The sequence below is a fragment of the Conger conger genome, chromosome 3 (assembly GCF_963514075.1).
Source record: "Conger conger chromosome 3, fConCon1.1, whole genome shotgun sequence".
Classification (NCBI taxonomy): domain Eukaryota; kingdom Metazoa; phylum Chordata; class Actinopteri; order Anguilliformes; family Congridae; genus Conger; species Conger conger.
In genome coordinates, this window is record NC_083762.1 from 26,371,386 (window position 1) to 26,389,333 (window position 17,948).

Consider the following 17,948-nt stretch of genomic DNA (forward strand, 5'->3'; position numbering starts at 1 on the left):
TGTGCAGTAATGTGCGACGCATTTGCAATTGCAGTAGCATGAAAGCACAAGCAGATGTTGTTGAAAATATATTCCTACTAATTGAAACTGGTGCTCCAGATACTGAATTTTCAGCAAATTAACTTTGAAATAAGGTTTATCTTTGAATTAAATGTTGGTTACTCAGTGCTTTGTGATACAGTACTGTGCAAAAGTCTTCGGCACCCTAGACTTCATTATATATATGGGGTTTTTTTTGCGTGTGTTGTTAGTATAAAAGAACACATTTGAGATTACCAAATATTCATTTTCTAAAAGATTTAATTTTACAGAGACATTTTTGTATTTAATTTTAAAAAGTAACATATTACTGTAAGCAATTGAAAACTTGATCAAGGCTGTCTGAGCTCAGAAGCAGAAGAACTGTGGCAAATTCTCCAACATGCTTGGAACAACCTCCCTGCTGATTGTCTTATAGAACTCCAGGACAGCATTGGCTATCTCAGAGAAATGATGTAGTTTTAACGCCGAAGGGTGGTCACAAAAAATATTGATTTGATTCAGTTTTGAACTATTCTGTCAAATTACTAAAATGTAATGTAAAATGTATAGTATGTTTATTTAATTATTTTTGAAAGAATCTTATCTGTAGAGTATGTTATACAGGTACCTAAGACTTTTGCACTGTTCATTCTTTTGAACATGTTAAAATACTGTCTGTAGCTCTGGAGACAGACAACTGAAAAGTAATAGACTAGAATTATTTTGATAGTCTCACCAGTATAATTTCGGGACTGGAGCTCCCAAATCGGCTCCTACTCTCCAAAGTAAGGGTGCCTACAGGGGAGCGGCAAGGTGATTTATCTCCTCGGTTCTGTAGTTTGAGTCCAACTTTGTGGCGATTGAGAGTCTTGAGAAGCTCTGCTGTTTCATCTGAGCTCATATTGTCAAAGTAGATGGTGGCACCCACAATCTGGTCACCTGGACAAGGAATTGAGAAAGTTGCAAGTGATACCATAAGGCAGGGCCACAAAAAAATGATTATATACTTTTGTAGTACAAAAGGTTTTCTAAGGGCAGCTAGCATGTATCACTTCCATTAAATATTGCAATAGGAGATACTTAACAGAGTCTATTTTTCAGTGGCCTCAAGTATGCTGTACCTTCATGGACTCTCCCTGTGCGAGCAGCTGGGGACTCGGTTTTCACCTCCTTGACAAAAATGTCACCCTCACCAGACTGTTCAATGGTAAGGCCATGTTTGTCTGCACCCATCCATTGTGGGAAGAGGACTTCTCTCGTTTCCTCTTCCTCTGCCATTCTAAAATGCATTCAAACAGATTGTTAGCACACAAAACAAAATGTTTAACTCAGCGAATGTAGGTAAGAGTATTGCCACTTATACCACATAAACAAAATTAACATATTATATAGTTTTATCCGAAGCGGTGTACAGTTGATTAGACCTGTAGCAATGTGGTGGCCTTTCTCAATGACAGATCTTATCATGGTGACATCAGTGCTTGAACAACCAACCTTCTGGTCCCAGTCATTTACCTTAGCCACTAGGCTACAGGCTGCCAATTTTAAAGTCAAATTCAAAGAAATCGCTGTAACAGAAGTAAAAAGGGAAAAAAATTGTCAAACATTACCTCAAATGTTTGTTTTCTTGTCTCTTGGTGTGATGTGTACCAGCCTCGGATCACGTCTTTGCACTGAGGAGAGAATCAATGAAGTCATTATTGCCTTTTGAGTGTGTCTTTACACAGTGTTATAAACTTCACTGCAGTAGAAATGTGCTTAATAGAAAGAACAGAATAAAAAGCAAGCGAAAATTAGACAGATATGGAACTGTTTCTTGAAACAATTCAAACAAAGTACAATGCAGTTCAGCTGTCACTGTTAGTAACATATTGAAGGCAGCAATTTACATTTACAAAGCTATCATAAAATCTGTGCAAAAGAAAAGTCTAACTAAAAAGTATTTTACACATGGCTGCTGAGTGGCTCACCTTATTAAGGTATCAGAATTTCAGTGCATGGCACAGTCTGATATTGAAATCTGGACCATGCCAGTACCAAATGTGAACAGCAGTCCCACAGGACGACATACAGTTGGCACTTGCATTGCCCTGGGATGGAAGGGTTTCAGACGGCGGGAATGATAGTATCTCTGTGCATTAATGACCGCCAATGATCAATTAAACACATTAAATGCCCTTTGTCACTGCACTGATTAATTCATTCCAAATTAGGGGGAAAGGGGAAACATATATGTTTTATGCATTTAACTTTAAGTGGGCTTTTCTTTTACTCAATCAGATCTATACACTTTCCTTCTTTGAGCATCCTTATTGCTGTTACATTTTCCACAGGTGCAGTTTTGGCTTTCACCACCAGATGGCTTCCCAATGCTTCTAAGCCTCACATAGGGGAGGACCTTGGTTTCATGTTACCACATTCTCTTTTTCCAGCCAATGTGGTTCCCCTCCCTCGTCCCCTCCCTCTCTCTGGTTGTTGTGCAAAGCTAGCCAAAATGAGACCACACCCTGTCCTGAAGCAAAACAGCAGAACCGCTTGAACCTGTGCCCATACCTCCTCTCCAGTGTCAACAGAGAACAATGATGGCTCCAGCTGCCTTTCACACCCCCACCACCAGCCACACCCTCTCTATATCTTTTTATCTCATACTCATATCAGTAGTAGTAGTACAATAATCTGTTTTGTATTCTTGTCCAAATTTATTTTTAATAAACAAGAACAGGCCTTGATTTTATTGATGATGTACCAGCACCACTCCATTCATTTTTTAATGGTATAGTAAATTAATTGTAATTGAACAATAAAGGCATAACATAACTATGCAAACAGGACATCCAGCTCAACAACTAACATTAAAGTGAACCTAGTGCTCACTGTTTACCTACAAATTTGATAGTATCTCGCACCATATCAAGCCTAGTCTTGAATACCCCCAGAGTTTCTACCTCTACTTCATGACCTGGCAAGCTATTCCACACAGTGAATACTCTCTATGTGAAAAAATACTTCCTAATATCTGTGTGAAATTTACCTTTTACAAATGTCCATTTATGCCCCCTCATTCTACTAACAGAACTCATCCTGAAGGATCTCTTGATGGGACCTGCCTCTGTGCTTTTCATTTTCACTGTGTTTCAACCTCACCCACCTCCAGCCTCTCCCTGCCTGTTAACAGACAGCCCATTGTTTCAGTAATACCACTCCTGCTACAATCCACCCAGCTATTATATGAGACTCTGAATATGCCATTAACTATAAAGACAATATGCTTGGTGTTTTTCAGTGTGGGCTATTTTTGTCCTATGTCACTCAAATGCAATAGGAAGAAAAGGAATAGCCAGCTAATATATTTAGAATCAATGTGCACATATTAAATGTGTAGAATTCCAAGAAAAAGTATTGGCCCCCCTTCCTCTATTACTGCATATTTGTCACATTGAATGTTTTCAGATCTTAAGACAAAATGTAATCTTAGACAAATGGAACCTGAGTAAACACAGTTTTTAATATATCCCATATGAAAAAGTAATAGCCCCCTTAAACTTAACTGGTTACACCACCTTCAGCAGCAATAACTAACCAAACACTTCTGGTAAATTGATATCAGTCTTCCACTGATAGATAGTCTTTTGCTGTGGAGGACGTTTTGCCCACTACTCTGCTTTAATTCAAACTGGTAGGTTTTCAATTCAGGACATTTCAGGTCATGTGACAGCATCTCCTTTGGGTTCAAGTCAGGACATTGACTGAGCTATTCCAAAGCCATTTATAAGGGCATAGTGACAACTCATCCAGGAAGTCACAAAAGATCCCAGAATGACATCCAAAGAACTCCAGGGTTCTCTTAGCCTCAGCTAAGGTCAGTGGTCAACTAAAAAAGAGACTGGGCAAAAACTGGATTAATAGAAGAAACCTAAACAACAGAAAGATCAACACGTTTGCAAATATCATTCGCAAAAAAGCACCTGGATGTTCCCCTTCTGGGATAGTATGGACAGCATTTTACAAATACTGCATTTCACAGCAAATATAACAACAGTCAAATGTGGGGGTAGTATGATGATGTGGGGATGCTTTGCTGCCTTGGGACCTGTACAACTGGCCATTATTGAAGGAATCATTCATTCTACTCTGTAGCAGAAAATTCTTGAGGAGACAGTCCAGTCATCTGTCTATGAGCTGAAGCTGAAGTGTAATTTGGTTCTGCTGCAAAGTCCCGACTTGAACCCAGTAGAGATGCTGCGGCAGTTCATGTTTGACAACCCAGCGATTTCTCTGAATTAAAGCAGTTCTACAAATGAGAATAGGCTATAATACCTCCACAGCAATGTGAAAGAATGGCATCAAATTTTAAGAAGTGTTCGGTAGTGGTTATTGCTCCTAAAGGTGGTGCAACCAGTTAAGGGCAATCACTTGGGTGTTATCGGTACTAAATTAATTTTCCATGAAATAAATGAAAAAATAATTTGATAAATGTGTTTTGTTTACTTAGTTTCCCTTCTACTAAATGTTTTCTAAAGATCCAAAAACCATTCAATATGATAAATGTGCAATAATAGAGGAAATCAGTAAGGGGGCAAATACTTTTTCACGGCACTGTACATTTATAATACACATTCAATAACCTTTTTTTCCAGTATAGACAGATAAAACCCTTGAAATTATGTGGTAACTTTGTGGTAACACAAGATCATGTGGTATAAATTGTATCAGCTCAAACAAGATAAAAGCACTGAGAAGCAAAAGCACTCAGAAGCTTCATTGTGTATGTGTTTAAAAAAACTATTGATTGAACCACTGAAATGTATGATATGCTTTAACAAACTTGTACTTTGGCCATGTTCAACATGTTATTGTTATTTGTTGTGGGAAACACATGACAGTAAGGCATCTAGTAGGAAAAGCATATCTATTTGTCACTGAAATAAATGTGAAATATGGCATGTTACATTGAGAAAAGTTCAGAAAAGGGGAAAGAATTGGAAATCCACTGGATTTACACAATGGCAACAGGATCTGAGTCACACCATTGGCTTTGGCTGTTTTCATTGAGTTGCCTTAACAACCCTGTATCAGAAAGTGAGGTCACAGTGAGCAATACACCAAATGTAGCCAGTCAAATTCCACCCAATGAAGTCACAGTCAGAAAAGATTGAAATTGTAATTTTATTTTTCCACACTCTTGACAGGGTGATTGATTTGTCTGAGCTTCTCCCTCATGTGAAGCACAATTCACTCCTACTTTGGAGGACAATACAAAAAGACTGGTCAGCTCATGGATTAACTGAAAGTTGTAAGTTGTGTTCTGGGGCTCTGCGCCATTTGTCTGAGCCAGAAGCAGCTCACTTCAACATCCTTGTTTCAGACTCATAAGCCTAATTGCGGCTACATTGTCAATTCAAACCCAAGGCACCCACAAATGTACACAACTGGGCAACAGTCATTTGAACAGTCAATTTTTCTTGACGGGGCGACATGGCTCAGGCAGTAAGAGCAGTTGTCTGGCGGTTGGAGGGTTGCCGGTTCGATCCCCCGCCCGGGCTGTGTCGAAGTGTCCCTGAGCAAGACACCAAACCCCCAAATGCTCCTGACAAGCTAGTCAGTGGCTTGCATGGCAGCCAATTGCCGTTGGTGTGTGAGTGTGCGTATGAATGGGTGAATGAGAAGCATCACTTGTACAGCGCTTTGGATGAAGGTGTTATATAAATGCCAACCATTTACCATTTCTCTGGGACTCGTCAAGGATGTCTTTCTGATTGGGCTGAGTCTGAGTATGTGTGAGTAAGTGAGTGGGAGACTAGGAGATTGGAAGTCGTCTGCTTTTGAGAAATCCCACACTGTCAGATTCTTGTGGTCAGCTGCTCAGTTGGCTAGATCCAGCACACTAATTAGCATGTCTGTCTTAGGACTGGGTGGGGCACCTGAAAAATGCTTCATGCTGTCTCACCGTGGGGCTTTTGCTTTGCCAACACTCTTCTGGACACCAATGTGATCATACAGTACTAGTCTTTTTTTTTGCAAGAATTGCCATTGTGTGTTGAGAAAGCTCTAAACTTTTGTAGGATGTTCAGGTTATTCTTGGGCTCATTCCTGCCAAACATCCAAAGTCTGAGGCAGTGCAACTGGCCCCCTTGCTTGTGTATGAAATTCCCTAGAAGTTGGCTATGCAGTTTCACTCACTCTGATTTGGTCCTTGTATTGATATGGGTTTTTTGATATGCTTTCTAGACATTAGCCACACACAGTTATGCACATTCAATCCATATCAATATAGCATGGTGCATAAATCACTGAACAGAAAAGTAAGACAGACCTTTCTAGAATCATTTTGTTATCAAACAAGTTGTAAAGTATCTGTTGTAATGCCTGTGCTTTACCCCCACCCCAAAATGTGATTAGGTGGCTGGAAAGTCAGGATGGGTCACATGTAAGCTACATTTCGATTATCTTTTCAACTTGCCGGAAAAAAACAGCTCAAGCTAGGTTTGAGGTAGCTGGTTGACCAGTTCAGACCAGCTCCCAGCTTGACTTGGTTTGACCAGCTCAAGTTATGTTTTGAAACAGCTGGGAGCTGGTTTTATGACCAGCTTGGTCATATTGATCATGGCTGGATCATAGCTGGACTTCGCAGCAGGGAAGCTAGACTGGCAAGCTTGGACCATACTACGCTAGAATGAAAAGATGGTTAGAAGGAGTTGAGTGGAAAGCAGCATTGATAATTTCAGAAAATGGGTATCACATGAAGCAGGATTTTACTCTATCCAGCCAAATCAGCAATCCTGTTTTGTGAAACAAGGCCCAGAGGATTATCTATAGTTTTTTATTTATTTTACTATTTTTTTGTCTGAACATGTGCCCCGCTGTGTTAGTCTAATAAATATAATAAATATTTCTGACATAATTTTGCTTGGAGTTTTAAAAGGTAGCCCAGATACTGCAGATAAAGTTTGGTTGCACACCAGTTCCTCAAGTAAAACATTGAGTCTGGTGGTTTTCAGAAGTTAAAGTTAATTAGTCTAGCAGTGGTTCTATTAGCTTTTGAGTTTTGAGAGATAGCCAAGTTAGATAGCTAGCTAAGTTCTATCTGCATGTTGTTGCTAGGAGGTAAAGTTGCCACCCATCCCTTATAATACAGGATCATCCCGTATTGAAAAAAGAAATGCTGCGTCCCTTATTGAATCAATTTGTTGCATATTTTCGTAGCCTATATAGCATACATACACTTGGTCTTCACAGTGGTGAGAATAACATAACAGTGAATAAAACCAAAATTGTTTTAGGAGACACAACAAGGCAGCTCCAAATCAGTGATATACAGAAGAGAATGACAGGCTATTATCATTTATGTGTCAACAGCATTGTTACCGAGACTTTTCTGCAGGATCGACTGTGAAAGATAGAGATAGATTCCCAGATCTTTTTGATCTGTTCATGTCACTCTTGCTCGACCCTGTTCACCCACCCTGACTGTGCCTTTGATTTGCCCCTCTGCTCGCCGGTAAAGAGTGTTTCCAGCTGGATTGCATCCTTCCAACGGGACACTGTTTGTTATTTTGCTTTGTTATTTTTCCTTTGTTATTTTTGAAGGCAATCCTGGGAGGAGACATGATCTCCGTTGAGGGTTGGCTGCACGCCACTTTGAGCCCTGTAAGCCTTTAAAGACTAGTTGAGGTTTATTTTGATTTGTTTAGGCAGACAGGCCCGGAGTTACTCATTGGTCTGCAGTGTTTGTTTCGTTCACACTCTTCAATCCATCTCCCTATCCTTTACCCTGTCACGGCCTGACCCTAGACCGGGTCGTAACATGGGATAATGTGAAATTCTAAATTACACTTCTGCATGTGGTGTTCCCAGTACTGTAAGTGATGCAGCAACAGAAAATAGGCTACAGTTTTCATCTGAGGACTGCATGCTACAAAAAGACTTTCCTAACGGATTAATTTAATGAATGAATTTATCAGTGCACATGTTTTTGAACTGAGCAACAAACTTCGTTTGACAGCCTATATCAGAAGCTACCGTATGCAGAACACTGTTGACAGCAGAATTCTAGAGGCAACACTGCATGATGTAGACCTCTCCTCAGTAGCAGGAATAAAAATAAAAACAAGTTTAAAATTAACAAAAATTATGAGATAAGCCAGAATCTGGAGTTCTGGAACAGATTTTTTATGGACAGATGAGACCAACAAGATCTTTACCAAGGCAATGGAAAGCCAAAAGTGGGGAGAAAGAAATTAACAACCCATGGTCCATGTAATGAACATGTCATAGTTTGGACATGTATGTCTGTTTCTGGAATAGGCTCACTCATCTTTATTGATGATGCAAGAGAAAATTGCAGCAAGACAATGATTACAAACAGCCTATGCAGCCAAAGCATTCATCAATGGGAAATTCACCTTATTTAAATACAATAAAGCATGCATTTCACTTGCTGAAGAGGAGACTGAAGATAGAAACCCGAACAAAGATAAACTGGAAACTGCTACAGTGAAGGCTTGGAAAGGCATTTCCAAAGAAGATACCAAGTGATGCCAATAGGTCATATACTTGTTTGCAGATGTATTGCTTTGATTAAGTTTATCCATCAGTTGAGTCTTGCTGAAGATAGGGGGACTCACAAAACAGCTTGTTCTGTAAAATGGTAAAATATATACACTGTAAAGTAAAGCTGATTGACAATACAATGACTTGTATGTTGATCTCAAATAAAACTGCCTTAAGTATATAGCCAACAAATTTCGCTTTACTGTTCCCATGCTTTTGTATGTAACATATTTATTAATACACCCTAGCCTTTACTGCTGTAGAAGTTGTTTTGTATAACAAAAAATGTAATCTGCTAAAGTACTGCCCAAGCTAAGTGATAACTCCCACTACAAATGAAAGCAAGACATACGTAAAAATGTCAAAATTATGAAGATTTGTTCCTTCATTTATATCAGCCATGAGCTCTTGGAAGAAAGAAACAACCAAGCCTTCCAAGGAGGATCATCTGGGTAAGTGAGGAACGGAGGAGGAGGATTACAACTTTCTGGTCAGAAAGTTTACATACACAATTGTATGAGTTCTCTCGGGAGTTGTCCTTAAAGACATTATCTGCATTTGGTTTGCCGTTCATTGCTGAATGGAGCAACAAAACATTCTTAAGTACTGGAATGCACTGGGTGTAAAGCAAGAGGAAACATTCTAAGAGATAAAGAAATGCCTGTTTTATGAACAGTTCATAGACTGAATCAACCCTTACCTTGATCACCATCTGCGATTGTGCTACCAGAGGGAGGAGAGGGAGAAAGTAGAATGCAATTCTCTCCTGAAAAGCCCTCTCTTTCAGGCAGTGGAATGTTGTTTACTAATCCTGCGCCTTGCGCCACATCGAACCCCCAGCATACTTAACATTTCATCCCAAGCCAACATTAACCACAAAGCCAAGTCAAGCCCACTGCTATCACACAGCCCACTTTTGTAGCATTACAAATGTGTCCAATTTCAAAAGGCATAATTTCCACATTTTTCATTTCATTTCAGTCAACGATGCCATAGAACTGGGGTTCTCCAGTCCTTGAGGGCCGGTCTGCATACTGCTTTTTGTTCCAGCCAATTGCCTTGTTTTAATTTGCTGACAGCTCTATACATTACCCTGGTTCAAGCCTGTACTTCAGCACAGTAACATTTTTAGCATACACTTGCAGCCTGCAGCTGTAGCTGGTACTCATACACATGTCAGATAAGATATGATTGAGTCCAAATAATTAGCATTAGCAAATAATTAAGACCAGAAGTTAGTAAAAAATCCTGACACGGCTCTTGTTGTGCACCCCTGCTGTAGAATATTCCTCAAAGGTGGATGAGCTGGTGAGGCTGTTAGTGGCGTGATTATCTTGGTGGGAAGAGCTGAATGCAGCTTGCCCCATCTGGCATGTATTTTGTTGTGGTTGGTTAGCAGGGACAGACAGATCACTAAGGCCAGAGTAAACCAAATTCCAAAGTAAAATAGTTTCATTATGAACATGAAAGCAAAGACCATGAATCTGATCATAGCATTCTGAAAATAAACTAACCAAGTGAGACAAGGAGCACAAGCCCTGCATAAGCACAGGGATTCCTTCACTATGGAGGCCAGTGGTCTGGAATGCAGTGCAAATAGTGATTGGTCTCACTAGGCTTGGAAAATATCCAAGGACATACAATGAGTCACAGTCCAATTAAACTGTTTAATTTGCAAAAATAAAACTTGGTGCCTTATGTGATCTAGAATATTGTGTGTATGAGTGTGATGACTTCGGGTTATTTGAAAACCTTTTTTAAACTTTGCCCAAACTTTCTGGATCGGGAGGGACAGGGTCAGCCAACAAGACAGGCAAGAGCTTAGGGTGAAGAAGAAGATACGGTTACTCCATCTAAGATTAACTGAGGCTGAAATGAATCCTTGTGAATGATGGGAGAATGGCAGGGGTACACTTCACTGTACTTCCATGTTGTCAGTCAGTTGTCAATTTTCTCTTATTTAGAATCTTTTCTTAGGTTGGAACATTTTTAACGAGTGGTTCTGCATGAGCCATGTAAACACGAGCCTTGAAGTACAAGGCAGTGCAGCACACCTGGCATACAGAACTCAGATCAAACTCTAAAACTAGGAGTTGCAGATCAAATATGAATCAAGAGTCAGCAACTGTGTTGTTTATTTCTCACCTCAAATGTTTTCAGAAACTTATTTTAATGGAGGAAAAAAAGAAAGTGTATCAACGGTCTGTCATATTATGTTTTGTCAGAAACAAATTAACCACAGTCTACCCAATTAGGTATCAGTCGTCCTTTGTTCTTGTTAATCCCATTGGCCATCTATCCGATGGAACCAACCAACAGTACCGTATATACTGTATTGTAATGGATATCTTCATTTAGGACAGTTGTCTGAAGTTAGGTGTGTTTGTTGAATCCAACGTGGCACACTCGTATTTGCCCTTCATACAAATTTGTTTTTGCATGAGGCCCATTGTTTTCCAGTCAGGAGAAACATTAAAATGTTCGCAGATTTTCTAAATTCTCACCTTTATGATAGAGCTGAGTGATATGGCCTCAAATCAATAATGATCATTTAATACATTTACCTTGATGACGATAAACACAATGAATTAATATAGTACATTTAATATAATTTTCACATTGCACATTGCACATTACATATTTGCAATTAAGATTGTAATGAACATTATTTACCATTAACATATTGCACAATGTGCGTTTAAGACAAGTAACGTAGACTCACCGTGTTCTGAACACCAAGTTAGCTCACAATGTGCTGAACGGTGCAACTTGCATGACAAATAAATAAGAAATTACTTCCAGATTAGCTTTAGTTTTTGTGTGTGTGTAAAGTATATATTTTTCAGTTTTCATAAAAACTTGGTACAAGTCACGCACGCTATCCGTTCCAGCATACAGTGACAAGGTAATGGTGCTCCACTGTGACAGTGTTGGGGAAGCTGTTGCTAATGAGAGACTATGAACCAGGCAGGCTTATATGGCTCTGCCATATAACAGAGTGTAAAAAAAGTTGTAGTTGTGCTTCAGGTGCTGTTGGGAACATCGTAAGCAACACAGGGAAGTTGTGTAGTTATTTGTCGTTTTCTCTATAGTTATTGCTAAAATTCATATCAATCAAAGTGTTTCAGTGTCTGGGAGAACCAATAAGCAACCATAATCATAAACCACTTTCCTCAGGAGAAAAACTACCATCGAATGGACATTAAATTCTGGGGGAAGCAGATGCTGTTCGGAACACAGTGAGTCTACACTATAAAACGTTATAAAACTATAAATAATGTGACTATCAGACTTAACATTAAATGCAAACTAAATCTAAAAGTATACAGTACATAAACATAAATATTCAATCAAATATAACGGAATGTAAGTCATCTAGCTAAAAATACAATGCAGCAGTTAATGAGGGCATAAAAGTACATATGCTTACTAACGTCACTGACTAGAGATGACTAACATTATCTGCAAATATCATGTTCTCTCATCTTAACCTTAGTATACATACTGCTAAGCATTTTCCCTTTTTACTATACCAACATATATTCACCACAAATTTGTATAACAAATAAGTGTTCCTGCTATATAGCTAGCTAGCTAGTTAACTGTCTCTTCAGATGTCGCTGCTGCTAGTCTGATGCGCGCCTTATTATGGTGAGAAGAGTTATGATGAACTTATAGTACAAGTGTGTCTCAAAAACTGATTTTGTGTTTTTGCATTTTAAGTAGTTCTTCTTCTTTGGTTTTTACAGGTTACACCATATGGCGATGCCGCCACCCACTGGATAATGTACATATAAGTCTCTAAAAAATAATAAAATAAAGACATAAAAAATAATAGCAATAATAAACCCTCAGATAACTGTATCCCAATTATTTATCATTTCCCTATATCCCTGGCATCTGGCTCCCTCCAAACCCTCACCAAATTCCCTTGTATATTGGATATCAGATATGCTCAAAATCGGCTTAGCTGCATCCACCACCATCCTGGTTCTCTCTGATTTTATTTAATCTCACTTGCACAATTAATCACCATCGCAATAAAAGCAAAAGATTTTCTCTTTCCATACGCATGATTTCTTGGCCACATCTTCCTTGATCTTTTCCCTCTATCCCAGCTCTATCCGGTTCTTTCCTCACATTGACATTTATTTACATTTCATTTTAGTCACTCTCATTCTTGCTTCTGCATGTGTTTTCCACCTCACTTTCCCTCATCCTCCTTTCACACTGCTTTGCTCTCGTTTCGTGATTCCCCTCACAATGATAATAAACACTGAGGGGAATCACGCGATAATAAATAGCTTTCTTCCCCACACCTTCTACACCTGTGCACCCAGCTGCCACATGTTCATTGTCCTGACACCAATAGTACCTCAGTGGAACCCTTTTGCCCTCACCCTGTAACTAACATGATCTAAATAAAGCCTCTCTGGTAAATCCCCATCAAACTCGAGTACTAGTGACCCACTTTCTTCTAAAACACCCTCCCTATACCTTTTCATCTGCCTTGCCCCAACAACTCCCTCCACCTCCAAAAAACAATCCTTGTCTCCGCCTAAAAAAAAACAATCCTTGTCTACCGATAACAGAATGTTAACAGAACCCCACTGATTATGCCTTTTCCCTCATTAAAAAGCAGGCAACTTTTGTTATTCCAAAACTTTTGGATTTTTAATGCTTTATTCCTAAGTCTTTATAATTGGCACTCCACAACTACAATTCCCACCTGGTTAACCCATGGGCATAATTGAAAATGCTATTTACTTCCCATCCAGTCCCATCCACCTTCATTCCAACTACATATTTGTCATCCTTATCTTAATTTTTAATTGCCCTTTTCCTTATCTTTTGTCCTCCTTTTACCACTTCATAGTCCATGTCTTAAAGTCCATTCATCCATGATCCAAACTTTAATTTCCAAAGTCATAAACCAAAAAATCCATCAAACAATCCACCCAAAATTTGTACCTTTCTTGTCAATATCTCTACTCAACCTCTCTAGGTCTCTACGTCCGGTTCACCAACTCGATGTTCATCGAAGTAGTTGACTTTTTGGTCAACTAAATGAAGCTTAGAAGAACACAAGCTGACAACTTCAGTTCTGAATTTCGAATGAAGGCTGGACGAGACGGAAACATGCAACTGGGCATTACGAAGTAGCCTACTGGGTATTGTAGTTTAAATGGATGGATCACCATGGCACAAGTTGCACAACCTCATTAATAATATTTTACATAAATAGTTTTTATCATAAATTATTTAAAAACACTGTTATTGAACATACCGACCTTCGAAAAATGAGGTTGGTTGGGGACGCTTATCGTTGATAACAATTCATTTTCATTGAATTGCCCAGCTCTACATTGTGGCACATATTTTGTGCTTTAATGACCTTAGTAAAATCTGTACCTCAGGGATATTCAATTGGATTTGTTTGAAAGGACATATCTTGAACACCGTTGCAATTGCCCAGGTCCAAGGAATCATGCAGGATGCCAGGAAACACAACACTCAATCTTTTAAACAGCCTACATTATTATTGTTGGCCATTCCAGGTATTTACAAAAGCAGGCCGTAACAGTGGGAGGGGAAAACTAACAGCTATGTGTTCTCAACAGCTCCCACAGCTCTGAGGCAAAGGAGGAATAGCTTGTTATTCTTCTCTCCGTCTCCTATGTCACAAGGACAAACCCAGTGCCACGCCCATTTCCCCATCTCCTCTTTCGATCCCTCTCTCCTCCTAAGAAAACACCACCCCTTGACCTCCAGTCTCAACATCCCTCTGTTTCTATTCCTTCCTCCTTCTTAAACCTTCACTTCTTTATGATCTTGAGAACTACTTAGCCTTTAGTTATTCTCACAGATTTGACAGATTCCTGGCAGGGAATTTTGGGAGGGGCAGAGTGGGGGAAGAGGAGAGCGAGAAGAGAGCGAGCTAAAGCAAGAGAGAATGAAAGAGAGAGAGAATGCAAGAGAGCACGAGAAAGCGAGAGAGGAAACATGAAGGGGAGGGCTTTAGCTCTGACAGCAGTTCCAGAGGAATGTGTCTGGGGGGCAGGTCTTTGCATGATAGAAAAAGGGAAAGAAAACAGAAATGAAAACCGTATTATAGGCGCCCAGTCTATACTGCATCTGGAACATACATGGCAAATCCCACCATTACATGCAAAACTGACCCTGCAAACAAACGGCACTAGTAGCACATTGATATCGACCTACTAGAGGATATGTATGCAGACTTTCATGTCAAAAATAAAAAACTGAAACTTGTCCATAATAAATGTATGTTCAAATGGTCTCCCTAAAGATGGCAATATTTGATGGCAATGTTATGTAAATATTTTGCCATCTTAAAATTTGGGATTTGCCATTGATCTGCCTTTCCATTAGTTAGCATCAACCACCAGCAGAGCTTTACAGATAGCTCACCTGCTTTTGCTGTAAAGCAATGACTCACCCATCTCTGACATTTCCAAAAGAATATACAGCTTGTTACCAATGTACATCTAGTTCTCACAATATGTATGGTTATGTTGATGACATTAACTGTAACTGTGGAAAGCACTACATCAGAGTAGGGCTCAAAAAGTGTATTTTACAACCTTACAACATTCATCATGATAGAGAGAAGGTGAGCTTTTTAAAGAAACAAGTATTTGCATGAGGATCTTTAAAGAGAAAGATCCTCAGAGGGTCATCCTCTGCAGCGGGCAGCTGAAGCACAGAGGGCAGCAAGAGAAGCTGGCCATCATCCAATATCATATGATCTGTTATGGTGTAAGAGCAAACAAACATAAGAGGTTTTGTGTTTGTTTGCCTGGTTTTCATGCCATCATAAGACATGCAGTCACGCCCGGCCTCAAGCATAAACTACTACCCTTTTTGTTCCATTTCCTAGCTGGTCAGAAAGTACAAAAAGTTATGTACAACAAAATACATTCAAAGGGTGCAGAAAGAGGAATGAAGCATTCTACCCAGCTGATCAATGTGTGAGAGGGAGGAATCTGCCCCTTCCACCATCATTAAAATGGTTCATTGTGTCAGTGTGTTATGTGTTAGAGAGCCTGAGGAAACTGACGATTCTACAAAGCGCTTATCTGACAACAGTAATTCCCAACCAGCTTTTGACCACCATCATCCAAGCAACGCAACCCTTTTTTTCTATGGGGGAGATGGTTCTGTTGTTATGAACTTGTACATAAACAAATTATTAGGATTCTCTGAAGAGAACCACAAGCCAAACACAAGCAATCTTTAGCTGCTTACAGGGCAGCTGCTTGTGTCATACAGTATTTCTTTCTTCCTTCAAACACACACACTCACACATGCAGAAAAGATTCTTCAAATCTGTTTTCAAATCTGTTATAAAGGCAACACTCACGCAGATGAGAGAGTGTCTCCAAGAAATATGTTTGGTATGTTTTTAGCTCCTTATCAGATTTAGAGAGATTATTCCTGAATAAGTCACAGTGTGTTTCTTGTGCCTATCATCATCAGGAGAGATTTTGGGGAAATGCAGCACACATACCTCCTAGTTGCTCAAACACTGCCTGGGGCTCCTCTTCTCTTGCTCCTTCCCTCCTCCTTCTCCTTTATGCCCTATGTATCTGTAAGAAAGGAGAGATCATTTTAAAAAAATTGTCATTGGGGCTAACTTAGCTGCCTCCTGGATGGCAAAACAGATGGACGGGAAAATCTTATTAAAAAAAAAAAATGCTGACATATAAGTGATAATTGTTATATACGATCATACAATCTGGATTATCCCATCCAACAGATTTTAAAATATTAGATTTGATAAATTCATGATTTCCCTCTTATAGCAAAACCAGTTGTCTGACTGACGCCATAAGTGATTAATGTTCTGTCTCCATTAGTCCTCCTTGAGACTGTGCCAGGTTCATAGCTATAGGCAGGTGTGGGTACAAATGATAGGTCAATTGATTCAGAAATAAACTGCCAGTGCAACCAAAACTAAAGGGCAGTTTTTTTTAATCCAAAACATGACATCACTATTTTGTCCATTCTCTAATTTCTGAAATTTGTCTCCAGAAAGTGACAGGAAGAAACTGAAGTTTTATCCATTTCTGACAATATAGCGATAATCTTTGCTGGAGATGAGATCTGCATACTGAAAAAGCCCAGTTATGTTGGTTGTTCCACAATAAAAGTTGCATTGGAGTAACACATGAATGCATTAACAATTTATGTTTCAAAGGTCAATTTATTTTCATTCCAAAACTGAGACTGAGAACATTATTTCTAATCCCTGTTCAGTACACTTCTCTTCGTGGGATTTAAATGTAGTGTATCAATCTAAATGTTTATTGGATTAGGAGTTTAGCTGCAGTTCTTGAGCAGTCATAAGATTACATCACTCAATATGAAATTTTAAAACACAAATTGTTATAATCAAATAGACCAATTCAATTCAAATTATAATTAAAATGTGCTTTCGTCTTTAGACAAATATTAATTGACTGAAAATAAAATACTTTCTACCTAATACATTTAATAAATACATTTAACCTGAACTAGACGAGCTCATTAAACTGTCAGAGGTAGTCCAATAAGCGTCAAACTGCAAGAAGCAGAGACATTACACCTGTCAGACACAATGGACTGTATGTAGAAATCAAAGACCACGTGACCTATTGCAATTATAATACAGAAACATTTGAAACAAGAGACCCCTTCACCAAAATGTTTTGTGAAAAGAGAATGCACATGAGGCTAGATAGCTGTAAGATCTCTGTGAAATATGGTTTTGTATTACTGAGCATGTGTTGCAGATGACCCTGGACAGAACACTGAAGGAAGTTTGTGACAGGTGTGCATTTTAAGGATGTGAAGTATGTGGAAGCCATTCCTTCACAGTGCTGTAGCAAGCGTGGAACCAGTTGCCGACATTGATGTACATGCCACAGTTCATTTCAGTTCTTTTTCAGGCCAAGCAGTGTCCCATTTATGTGTTGTGCAAACATGGACTGACATATCATGCATATTGAAAGGTGCAAACACTATGCGCATGCCTTTATTTGAATTATATTCCTTGGAGACAGGAATACAGGTTATTTGAACTGTATCAATTAGCAGAATTAAGAAATATTTAAAATAATGTAATAACAAAGCGTGATTAATACTATACAATAATAATACAATCTCCAATAACCAACTGCTGCCCCACCCACTCTAATGATCAAATTTAACTTATTTTATTATGGGCTTTTAATTGCATAATTGCGGTGCTACTGTAAGCAGGAGGAAAAGCAATCTTATCAGCTTTGGCTCTTTTTCAGTGGACAAAAGGCGTGCCCGGATGCTGAGATACAGAATTCCTGCATATGTTCTGTGAAAATCTGCCAAGCCACCAC

The 17,948-nt window shown here is 39.1% G+C and overlaps 1 protein-coding gene across 2 annotated transcripts in view; it reads right to left on the bottom strand.

Moving 5' to 3' along the window:
* ahnak (AHNAK nucleoprotein) overlaps positions 1-17,948 on the bottom strand; it is a 50,743-nt gene that overhangs the window by 20,359 nt on the left and 12,436 nt on the right. For both annotated transcript variants that reach the window (XM_061236808.1, XM_061236807.1), the window contains exons 2-5: positions 16,103-16,181; positions 1,632-1,694; positions 1,143-1,300; positions 758-960 (exon numbers count right to left, since the gene is read on the bottom strand). In XM_061236808.1, coding sequence (XP_061092792.1) covers positions 758-960; positions 1,143-1,299 — 360 coding nt within the window. In that variant the 5' untranslated portion in view covers position 1,300; positions 1,632-1,694; positions 16,103-16,181. The remainder of the gene's footprint in view (positions 1-757; positions 961-1,142; positions 1,301-1,631; positions 1,695-16,102; positions 16,182-17,948) is intronic.